This window comes from Telopea speciosissima, chromosome 10, assembly GCF_018873765.1.
Source record: "Telopea speciosissima isolate NSW1024214 ecotype Mountain lineage chromosome 10, Tspe_v1, whole genome shotgun sequence".
NCBI lineage: Eukaryota > Viridiplantae > Streptophyta > Magnoliopsida > Proteales > Proteaceae > Telopea > Telopea speciosissima.
The window spans coordinates 16,866,490-16,879,100 of record NC_057925.1 but is presented as its reverse complement, the minus strand read 5'-3'; the positions used below and the strand labels follow the sequence as shown (position 1 = coordinate 16,879,100).

Here is a 12,611-nt window from a genome sequence, read left to right as displayed (position 1 = left end):
GATCTTAAAGAGGAAGTCTACATGGAGATTCCACCTGGGTTTGCTACTTCAAAGACTAGGGAAAAAGTTTGTCATCTGAAGAAAGCATTGTATGGCTTGAAGCAATCACCAAGAGCTTGGTTTGGGAGATTTCACAAAGCTATGGTGTCAAACGGCTACAAGCAGAGTAATGCTGATCACACATTATTTATAAAGTGGGGGCAGCATGTCACAATGTTGATTGTCTATGTAGATGACATTGTGATCACTGGAAGTGATATTGAAGAAGTGAAGAAGTTAAAGTACCTGGGGACTGAATTTGAAGTAAAAGATCTAGGGAGACTTAGATATTTCTTGGGAATTCAGGTTGCCCACTCAGCACGTGGCATCTCTCTATTTCAATGAAAATATACCTTTGATCTGCTCAGTGAAACGGGAATGCTAGGATGTAAGCCTGTAGACACATCACTGGAGCCTAACACTCATCTGAAAAGCAAGGAAGGAGATCCAGTTGATAAAGGCAGCTACCAGAGATTAGTTGGTCGCTTGATATACTTATCTCATACCCGACCGGACATAGCATTTGTCGTGACCTTGGTCAGTCAATATATGCATGACCCTCCTCTTCTCATTTGGAAGCTCCCTACAGAATTTTGAGGTATTTGAAGTCTTCACTTGGAAAATGAATTCTGTATTCTCCTCACAGCCATACTCGAGTAGAAGCATATACGGATGCTGATTGGGCTGGTTGCCCTGATGACAGGAGGTCTACATCAGGGTATTGTACCTTTGTTGGAGGGAACTTAGTCATTTGGAGAAGCAAGAAGCAATCTGTTGTTGCTTGATCAAGTGCTGAAGCTGAATTCAGGGCCGTGGCACATGGAGTTTGTGAGTTACTATGATTAAAAGGTCTTCTATAGGACCTATACCTTTCCACAACTCTTCCTATGCATCTCTACTGTGATAGCAAATCTGCCATTAGTATAGCACACAACCAAGTCCAGCATGACCGTACCAAACAAGTGGAGGTTGATAGGCACTTCATCAAGGAAAAGCTGAAGCAAGGAGTTGTATGTGTTCCATTTGTTCAGTCCAGTGATCAACTAGCAGATGTCCTTACTAAAAGTCTTTGTTATAAGTCTTTTTCTTTTGTAATTAGCAAGTTGGGCATGCATGATATATATGCACCAACTTGAGGGGGAGGGGTCGAATGTTCACGGATTACCCATTGACCAGTGACCCGGACCCGGATACATTAAAGTGTCCAGGTTCACTATGCACATGTTGCACAAGTGATTTGACTAGGATTTTATTTCCTTTATTATAATGATCTCTGATTATAAATAAAGAGGTTGTGGGCACATTGTTCACAAGCCATTATTCATGAAATTCATCAATAAGTTTGTAAGGGAGGTTAGCATTGTACACGAATTTGATTAATGAATATTGGCTTGAGCCTTTGTGAAAATCCTGAGATAGGATGAGTGAGATACCCAGGATGAGATAACCAACCCCAACCTTCCCCCATCCCCTAATTTTGTTCAAATCGATCTCAAGAGTGCTACAAGATGATGGGATTTCTTCAACTGATTGTCACATCGATTTCTTGAAGATTACCACATCAAGATCATTGGTGCTTCAACAGGTTATTAATTTTGTGGGATTCTTTCTTTTGATTATCTTTTGAGATCTCATCATTCTTCTCCAACCAATTTTGAGATCCCATTGTTCTCTTTGGGATTCCATTGCTTTCTTTCTTGTTCTTCGGAGATTTTTTTATTTCATCTTGCCTGGGATTAGACCTATTCTGGTTCTAGTCTTACAATAACATGCCATTTTAGTGGGTCATTCATGGCTTAAAGCCGACAAGGTTTCCTCGATTCTGAAGCAAATTTATGTACTTCAATACCCTCTCATCTACAACAAACTAATGTCTTGGAAGGGCTGCAACGTGATAGCTCTTTAAATCCGATCAAAGCAACATCAACAGTGCAGGCACAAAAGGAGTTGGAAGAGCTCAAACAAGATGAAGAACTTTCTGTTTCTATTGAGCTTACTGAGGATGTTCAGTCTCTTCAAGCAAAAAACGAGCTTGTGAAAGATCTTATTGCAACGAAAGTTATTCTATATCATAAGTTCGTTCTTCCTCACAACTTTCAAGGTACGGACATTCGATCGAAGCTTCATATTTTGGATTTGTTCTAATTGCAGACAAGGAGCTGTAGGTACCCATTATAATGTTCTTATTCTTACCCTTCTACAAAACTTGAGGGAGAGTTTAACTGAGGGGGAATTGATGCAGTAGTGATTCAATATTCTACTAGAAAGGAGGAAAAAACCAGTTCATGCTGGCTGGTCTGGTTAAATTCTGAACCCTCTGGTTTAGGCTTAGCATGTATATTGTTCATGTGTTACTGTTCAAGCCAGATTCTGTTTGAATTCTATTTCCTTATTTTTATCATTAGGGGAATGTTTTCCTTCACCATATGTGAAGCCGTACAGTGATCAGTGGCCATAAATATCTGGCCCCCTATTTACGAACGGTCAAAATTACCCTCCACCATGGAACAAGAACTCGTGAGATCTCGCAAATATCTAGCTATTTTAAAAGCTCAAGATGAGATGAAGGTCGAAATCCCATTTTACCCCAACTCGGTCGGACCGAGATTTCGACCCAAACACCATTATATGAGTACCAGATCTCGAGCGAGAGGCGAGATCTCGGTGGTTTTGGTCATCTTGGTGGGAAATCTTGGTATACAGACACCTATTTATGCAAACCTTGGTATACAGACACTTATTTTTGCCAGAAACCAGGACAGACACTTATTTATGCCTAATATCATTTAAGTAAATGTTTTTGTATTTAGGCACAAATTAGTGTTTGTCCTGGTTTCTAGCATAACTATGTCCTGGTTTCCCACTAAGTGAAACTCCTATTTGGACTTTGATTTTTCAAAATCTGATAGTGCCATTGTGTTTAAATGGCCCAAAATAGGCTGTATACCAACTTTCATGACCAAACTAGGTCTAAAACCCACCGAAACCAGCCATTGAGTTTAAAAAAAAAAAAAACAATACCCCAACTCGTCGACGGCGAGATCTCGACCCAACTCGCTTTTTGGCTAGGTCGAAACCTATACTAGAGACGAGTTCTTGAACCATGCCCTCCACTGTTGCGTGATACCCTATCAACGCCATTGGAAGGCCTCGATCAGGGATTCTCCCTCGACCATGGCTGAAGGAAAACTCGGTCTTTATTATTATATTATAATAGTTGGGTTGGATTAGATTCCTATAAATCCAGTCTTGTTTCGGTCAATTTGCTTTAGTTAGTTTTGTTTTTTATTTGTTTCTATTATTAAAAGAAACTTCTATTTTCAGTTTATAGTCAGTTTAGGAAACCTCTCATACTGTTTTGATTGAGAGATTGGGGCAATCTTTGTTTCTATTTTTATTTTCTGCTTTGAGTCTCCATAAATTTATTAAGGCAAATGGCCAAACCAAATGATTTGATGAGTTAAGGTTTAATTTTAACAAGAGGTCGGTGCCTCTCCTTTCTCTCCTCTCTCATCTTCTTCTAAAGTACTGTTCACATTACTGTTCACAGTCCCGCAACAACTGCTTTATCTTTTCATTCTTTTTTTTCTTATTCTCTCTCTTAACCCACCAAAAGCTGATCCTTCTTTTGATCTGTCAAGGTATATCTCATATTGGTTTTAAAGTGTCCAAGGGACTTAATGTTTTCCAATGAAGGATACGCAAGATAAGCTAAATTGTTGACAAATAAGAAGTTGGATGATTGACATGATTGATATCCATCATCCACCATACGTTGGAATCTGTATTCACCTGATCAACCCAATCCCAAATAAAACCTCCTTGAAGACCAACTGTGCTATCAATAGCTTCCCAATATTCATGAATATTTCCATTGCTATTTCCCATTGAATGAGAGTACCTGCAATAAGCATGTAAACACAGTAGTACTAAGAAGATCACTAAAAGAGTATATTGTCATTTTTTTGTAAATCACGAAACTAGTGAGCATACTCGCATAAAATCAGTGGACGAGTTTCTGTTGGATCATTTGCAATCTTCACTATGTCCCAAACACGCATGTACATGGGGCACACAATGTCTGTTGATGGCGTTCTGGATCCACCTCCTTCATAGTGTATTACCCTTGATGGATCCTTTCCTCGGATCCAACCTGAAATCATTATGATAATAAAATGGAGACCAGTTAAATACTATATCTGCTATTCTTTTCTTCTTTTGGAGAGGAGAGGTTGGGTGGGGTGGGAAATTCCTCTTTTTTTTTTTGTTTTGGGGGAGGTGTAGGGAGGGAATGGGATGTAGGTTGTCTTTTAGGTTCTGTTGGATACTTGGGGGTTAGTGTTTTAGGATGGAGTGGTTCTTCTCTCTTGACAACTCTATTGGGGGTTTGTTTTCTTGTTTACTCATATATATATATATATATACATATTTCTGCTGTTTCTTATGCGTCTATCAAAGGAGGGAAGGCGAAGAAATCAAAATGACTTGTAACAGAAAAAATATTATACCCGATAAAGCAGAATGGTTAGGTCCATATCCAGCTTCATTCCCCAAGGACCAAGATATAATGCATGCATGATTTTTGTCCCTCTCCACCATGCCTATCACTCGGTCTAGCATAGAAGAAGCCCAACTTGGCTCTAATGTAGGATGCTTTATATGTCCAGAAAGATCAAAACCATGGGTCTCGATATTGGCTTCATCTATCATGTAGACCCCAAACAAATCACACAATTCATACCACCGTGGATGTTGGGGATAGTGGCTGTTTCTCACGGCATTGATATTGTTCTGCTTCATCAAAACCAAATCCTACAGATAGAGAAGAAGACATGGTATATTACCAGAGACGAAGAGGAAATGGAAATCTTGGTGAGATGTTCTACAGATGAATTACTCCAAGCTGAACTATAGAAGAAAAAAAAAAAGAGAAACTGAAAATCACCTTAACCATGCAGGATTCCAAGTTTGTTTTCCCTAGACGTGGGTGATGTTCATGTCTGTTGACCCCTCGTATTATAACTGGATTGCCATTAAATAGTAGCTGTTTTGGGGCTAGCGATATTTGCCGTATCCCTACTTGACATGATTCACAGTCAACCAACTGGCTTGATGCATCTTTAAGGACAATAACAAGAGTGTACAGGTTTGGCTGTAAATGGTTAACATGCAAATCTTAGGATACTAGAAAATAATAAGTTCTGAAAATAACAAAACAAATGAATGGATCAAAAAGTGAAATACAAAATGCCATAACATTTTACAAAATCAGAAAGAAAGGACTCCCATATACAGAACATATCGAAGTACGAGGAATCTTCACTTTGAAAAATACATTCTACAAAATATGAAAGAAAGGTGTGATAGAGTTTCTTCCCTCACTAACAGATCCAACATATTTTCTATTAATATCCAAAAGGCAGCTTCTTCTTTCTCTAAAAATTGGCAAGTAGTCAATTAATTAGGGTCAAGATGATCCTGTACTCATGCTAGTAGTTGCTTTCCAGGAATTTACCTCTGAATCTACAGGTCTTTAGCTAAAACTTCATATGAAATTCAATAACAAACATCCTAGTCCTCTGACCTAGAATTTAGATGAGAGCCATCTCTAAAATGATCAAATAGGCAATCATAGTGCCATTTGAGTTATGTCATCACTTAAATATTAGAATGCAACGTTTTACCTATCTGGAAACTAATATAGAAAGTGAATTTTGTGTATGGCACATGAGTTTTTCTGAGATGTGTGTAGAACGATCTGATCTAACAAATAACAGATAGGGAAAAAGGGAAAAGGGAAAAGGGAAAATGCTATGATGAGTGGACACTGATATGAGTTTCTAGTGTAGACCTGCACATAGAGTGTTGGACATGAAAAACTACCACAATCTAGAAATAGGAACTCACCTTCGTAGATATAATTTAATCAGTTATGCTTGATATGCATCTCCAAAAAAGATAAACTTAGTTGCTTCTATAAAGTGAAAGGCAAATTTGCATAGGGACAATTTGTTTCTTAGATTAGAAAAGTGTACTTTCTATTCTCTTGCCTTTTCCATATAAATAAATATATATATATATATATATATATATATATATATATATATTTATTTTTCATGATAGATAATAAACCAATTTATGCCTAAGAAATAGCTATAGTATAAGATAGTTTACTAAAACAACTGGCGAAGACCTTAACCCATAAGAAAAGGACAACATAGGATAAGGTCGCAGCTACAATGATTGTCTGCCCGCAATCAATTGATCTACTTGTGACTTAGCAGATCTCGTCCTCTAAGAAAAAGAGAAATATCATCAAGTACACAGAACTCTAGATAAGAGGAAGTTACTACCAACGTCACCTCCCTACTTTCGGCCTGGAGCCATTGAAGTACTCCTTATGTTGGGATTTTATTTGTGATGTCATGACCCAGATGTCCTTCCCTCCTATTTTCGTCCACTGGATCCAGTGCTGCATTTCCTCCCCTTTCTTCTTGGTCATTGTTAATGGTTCCTCAACTGGCTTCTTTCCTTCCAAAGTTGGGATCTGCCAAGGGTGCCCCCTCTCCCCTTTCCTCTTCTCCCTCGCCCTTGAGGTCCTCTCTAGGAGTATCCAGGCAAAAACTGATCCAACACCTCATCTCCCCCATCCCCAAGTGCAAAGGTCTCAACCTCTCCCACCTTGCCTTCGCTCTCATGATCTTCTCCAAGGGTACCCCCTCCTCTATCTCCTCCATTATGTCATCCTCACAGCTCTTCGAAAGCCTCTCTAGCCTTCGAATCAACCTCTTGAAATCCATATCTTCCTCTCAGGTGTCTCAGAATTGGATAAGGATACCCTGCTCCAGCTAACTGGATTCTCCTTAGGCTCCTTACCTGTGAAATACCTTGGTCTCCCTTTGATCCCTGCCAGACTGACTGCCCATCACTGTACCCCTATGCTGGATCTTATCCATAAAAGGCTCCAGCTCTGGAAGGGTAAACTCTTTTCCTTCGTAGGTAGGATTGAATTGATCAGATCAGTCCTTCAATCATCTTACATCTACTGGTGTGGTATCTATAAAATCCACCACCAAAGCCATGGAATCTCTCTCCTTCTCCTTCCTTTGGAAAGATAAGGAATCTTCTAAATTCCTTCTCCCGATTAATTGGAAAACCATCCGTCTCCCTAAATCTAAAGGAGGCCTTGGTATCCGCAGGATCCAGGACTATAATTGCCGGTATCCTGAAGCTAATCTGGAAAATCTCCACCAAGCATGACTCAATTTGGGTCAATTGGGTCTACTACTATCTCCTTAAACATGACTCCAACTGGACTGTCCCCCACCCTGCTGACCCCTCCTGGGTCTGGTGTAAAATTATTCTTCTCCGTCCCGTAGCCCTTTTAGCCACCTCCTCTGTGATTGCTGATGGGACCTCGCTCTCCCTTTGGCTAGATCCCTAGCATCCCTTAGGAGTCCTTTATAACCTTCTAGGTGTCCATGCAATCTATTCTTCTGGTATTCCAAAATCTGCCTCACTCTCCACAATCGTCTCCCTAGGCTCTTGGTGTCCCTCCCCTTCTCCCATGTCTCTCCGAAGTTTGGGCTTCTCCCCCCCCCCCCCCCCAACCCCTCTCTCTCGGACAAGATTAGCTCGCTCCCCTCCCCTAAAGGGGTCTTCACCTCCCTCTTTGCCTGGGACTTTGTTAGACCCCATGCCCCTGGTCCCCTGGTTCAAGTTGGTCTGGTTCAAAGGCTGCATACCCCGCCATAGCTTTAATGTTTGGAGAACCCTTAACCTTTGCCACCCTACCCAAGCATATCTCCTTCATCGACATATACCTGTCCCCCGTTCTTGTGTTCTTTGTTAGAATAGCATTGAGGACATCGATCACCTTTTTTTCTCCTGCCCCCTTGCCCTGTCCATTTAAAAAAAAGCTTTACACTCCATTTGGCCCCGAAGCAAGAGACCTCTTTCCTTCACTAGGGGATGGCAGTGGTTGGATAGGGTTTTTTCTGGTAGTTTGATCTGTAACACCGCCGGCAAGCTTGTGTTTAGGGCTGCTATATCTCACATTTGGATAGAATGGAATCTCCAAAGATTGACCTCCAACTCTCGTTCTATTGACATGATTTGGAAAGTCATCTCCTTTGATATTAGTTCCAAACTCCACATGCTTCCTCATAGACTTGTGTTAACACCCCAAGGAATAGGCACATTGTTGTATCCTGGGGATTATATTTTCCTTGTAGCCTATCCTCTTAAGGCTTGAGACTTGTATAGTTTCCCAACCCCCCTCCCCCTTTTTCCCCATTTTTTTGGGGGCTTTGGTAATGATATTTTTATTCACCAAAAAAAAAGGTACTAGAAGTATCTTACAAGGAAACTTTGAGACTTGCACACTAATCTAACTAATTTCAAAGCTAGGAAATAAAATACAAGGTTCTAGGCTGGACCAAATTAGAAAGTAAACATAACAAAGAATCTCCACTAAATCCAGCCAGTTGTTCCCCACGAACTGGTTTTGGGTGAACCAGAAAACAATCAGCCAATTGGTTCCCAGCGCAAGGCTGGTTGGCTCAGTGGGCGGTGGGTCTGGTCCACTTATGGTGGATCATGGGCCAGAACCTTATGGCTCTTGTGGCAGTACTTGTGGCCCAAGAACCTATCTACATCAACCTCTCAGTGAGTTCCTTATACAACTTGTGCAACTCAAGGTTGGTGATGTGAGAGGGTCTTATCATGGTAATGCCCCAGAATTTTGAAAGCCTAAAAGTGTTAATGATTAATTAATTATCTATAACCAGGGGTATTTTTGTAATTTTACACTTCAGGGGAAAATCTGTAAACTAATAATTATTTTTTTTTTCTTATTGCCATTGTGTGTAGAATTTAATTCTGGAAGTAATCTACTACTGAATGGCATAATGATATTTAAGAATTAAAAAGTGCTTTCGTTCTTTATTTAAATATTGTTTTAGGGATAAAGGGGAAATTGCTGAGATCTACTAGATAGCAAAAAGATTTACAAAATCGGTAGATGAAAATTATGTTTTACAAATACAAATTACAACGTTGAAAAGAATTACCAAATCCCCGTTTGAGTAAAAAGTGTTAAACGAACAACCTAAAATACCCTCATCACTGTCATTCTCTCTCCCCTCCTTTTTGTTTCTTTATTTAATTTTCCTAATATTTTATTTTTTATTGACCCACCCTTCTTCTTCCTCCTCCGACGAACACCTCCTCAACTACTCCCTTCCCCTCCCCCACAACCCCACAACCCCACCACCGCCACCCCCACCCCCACCCATCATTTCTTCCCTCCGTCACTCTCCTGCTCACTCAATTTTCCTCCTTCCCTTGCAAACCTGCCCCACCCTATTCCCTCTTGTCCCTACCCCCGCCCCTGCACAGCTTACTCCGTTCTCTCTGCAAATCCCTGTGACACTGTAGCACTAAAATCACGTAAACCGAGTTCTGACAATAATGAAACTCTCAAATTTTGTTTTCCCCTAAGACTTACCTGAAAATGATGGGTGGGAGTAGCATTAAAGCGAGATCTATTTTACAAACCGTTTCTCATTAGCTTCACCAGTCCGCGTCCAATGAAATCATTATCCTCGGAAGATCATGACCTCTTTAGCATAAGAGCTCACCAAGGAAAGAGGACAGATGTGAAGGCCGCTCAATGTCATTGGGAATTTTTCGCAATCGATTCAAATGTTATACCAGTAGGAAATATTTGAAGTGAAAACAGATATTTCCATTTCATATTACTGGAATAAGAAAAGTTGCATATCGAACAAAGACCTCCAGTTTGCATTGTTCTTCTATTTAAAACCCCAAGCAGTCCCAATTTCATCCTCAGCCAACCACCACTACCACTATCGCAAGAAAGCCTCGTTCAACACAGCTGCAGTCTGCACAAACACTTAACTCGGATCCCAACATCTTCTTCCACTTTTAAATGCTTCCTCCTACACATATTCAACTCCTTCCTCTCTCCTTCCATTTTTTAATTAAAAATACATTTTAAAAATTGAAATTAATCGATTTTCGTTATTTTCTGTTTCTTCATTAACAATTCCTTCGCCATTGTGGCAGGTTTCCACCGAATATTATTCGTCTCCAGTCAAATTGAAAGTACGGCTACTCTTTTCCTCTGTATTTTCCCACCTTTTAATTAAATAAAAATTCCTTTTCTCAGTGAATTTTGAGGGTAAAACTGTTTTTGCTGGGCTCAGCGGGGTTGGAATTGCAGGGAAGAGAAGGGGCGGCGGTGGCAGGGCAGGGAGGGAGGAGGGAGGGAAGGGGTGGATGGCGGTGGTTGTGCGGGGCTGATTTGCAAGGAGGAGGGTGGTATGGGGTTGCAGGAGAAGGGAGGATTGAGTGGTTGCAGACGTGATTGTTCATCAAAGGAAGAGGAAAGAGAAGGCCAGAGAACGAGACGAAGAAAGAAAGGTGGGGATTAATTAAAAATAAAAAGATTGAATGAAAAAACAAAAGAAAAAATAGAAGGATAATGGGGTATCATTCAACTATTTTAACTCCTATGGGGATTTAGTAAATCTTTTTAAGGTTGTAACTTGTGATTGTAAAACATAATTTACATCTACCAATTTTGTAAATCTTTTTTCTATCTAGTAGATCTAGGAAATTTCCCCTTTAATAAACAAGTGAGTATCTAGCTTAGTGGTTGAGACTTTAATTTAATCATGAGGTCTTGGGTTCTAGGTGCACAAGTGCACAACATAGTTAAATTTCTTTTATTTTTATGTCAGCCTTAGGCTGGTGGACCCCACCCTACCAAACCAACCGTGAGAAGGGGGGAAACTTCAGAATCATGGAAAGATTAGAGGGCAGAGATAAAATAGGAGTAAGTTAAAAATAAATAAATAAACAAAAAAGGGGGGATAGAAATATCATGTGTGAGAGGGAGAGAGAGAGAAACCGAGAAAGATAGGGAGAGAGTGAGAATCTCGCAAGAGAGAGAGGAAGAGGGAGAAACCGAGAGAGATGGGGAAAGAGAGTGACTTTCCGCAAGAGGGAAAGACAGAGAAAGACATAAATTGAAGGGGATCGAGAGAGGGAAGGAACTACAAAAAGAAAAAAAGAGGAAAAAAAAGAAAGAAAGAAAGAGATCGAGAGAGGAGAGAATCATAGGAAGAGAAAGGGAGAAGAAGAGGTCGTGGAAGGAGAAAGGGAGAGGGACTGCCGTCAAGAAACAGTTGCTGCTGTATTTTTTTATTTTCCCATTCCACACTAGTGTCAAAGCAAGTAAGTGATCTACGCCGTCTTTTTTTGTTTTGCCTAATGCTTCTGATGGGAACGAAACTTGGATAAATCCTGATTTTCTTTGCTACATAGGAACCTAGATTTTTTTAAAGTAATTTCTGATTTTTGCTGCATTGGAACTTACTCTGTTTGAAAGTAAATTCTGGTTTTTGCTGCATAGGAACCAAGACTGTTTTAAAGTAATTTCTAATTTTTGCTGCATTGGAACCTACTCTGTTTTAAAGTTAATTTCTGAATTTTGCTGCATTGGAACCTTCTCTGATTTAAAGTTAATTTCTGAATTTTACTGCATTGAAACCTACTCTGATTAAAAGTTAATTTCTGATTTTTGCTGCATTAGAACCTACTCTGTTTTAAAGTTAAGTACTGATTTTTGCTGCATTGGAACCTACTCTGTTTTAAAGTTAAGTTCTGGTTTTTCCTTGCATTGAAAACCATTCTGTTTTAAGATTAAAATTTCTGGTTTTTCCTTACATTGAAAACCATTCTGTTTGAAGATTATAATTCTGGTTTTTCCCTACGTTGAAAACCTATTCTGTTTTAGAGTTTTGGGATTATACTTGGGACCCAAATTGTAGGATGAGGTTTTGTTGGCCTACCAGGGGGAGAACCTCGATTTTGATTTGGGCCCATTCTGAGGTTGCTTGTTATTATGATTGAGAAACTTTCCTATTTTATTTTGGACCTTATTTTGACTCTTGAGGGAGTAGGGTGCTGGTTTGATTTGTGAATTAAGGTGATTAATAAAGAACCCCTTATAATTGCAGATAGGGACCTTTTGGAAACCGGAAACTCAGAGGGTGGGGATAACACATTTGTACACTAAGATAAGTGGATTATAGTGAGTGTACACCACGTGTATGGATATGTATGGTATGTTTGATTTGTGTTTCATATGGAATGTTTGTCAATGATGATATGCTGAATTATAGTAATTTAAATTGTATTTGTTGATGTGTGGTGAAATTGTGAAAGTGGTTTTGGGATTTTACTTGTGGATTTTTACCTGTGTTTTCACTTGGTGTAGTTTTAAAGGTGTAATTGTTAAAGAGAGTGTTTTAAAGTGTGGGTGTTCAAAAGTGATGTTAGTGGTTGTGAAAGAATGATAAGTGATGTAAATGTTGTGAAAGAGTGGTAAGTGATGTAAGAGTTTGAGGGTAAATAGACTGCCCTGTGCCGATGGAGAGTCATAGCCACTAGAGAGGTTTCCGTGGAGCCGTGGAAATCATATCCACTGTGCACAAATGAGTTGTCAGTGGTCTATAATTAGTCACAGAGTGGGTGACAACCGT

The 12,611-nt window shown here is 39.7% G+C and overlaps 1 protein-coding gene across 2 annotated transcripts in view; it reads right to left on the bottom strand.

The window, feature by feature from the left end:
• LOC122641718 (beta-galactosidase) overlaps positions 1–12,611 on the bottom strand; it is a 126,609-nt gene that overhangs the window by 43,211 nt on the left and 70,787 nt on the right. For both annotated transcript variants that reach the window (XM_043835008.1, XM_043835007.1), the window contains exons 9-12: positions 4,985–5,191; positions 4,548–4,851; positions 4,033–4,192; positions 3,832–3,940 (exon numbers count right to left, since the gene is read on the bottom strand). In XM_043835008.1, the coding sequence (XP_043690943.1) occupies positions 3,832–3,940; positions 4,033–4,192; positions 4,548–4,851; positions 4,985–5,191 (780 nt within the window). The remainder of the gene's footprint in view (positions 1–3,831; positions 3,941–4,032; positions 4,193–4,547; positions 4,852–4,984; positions 5,192–12,611) is intronic.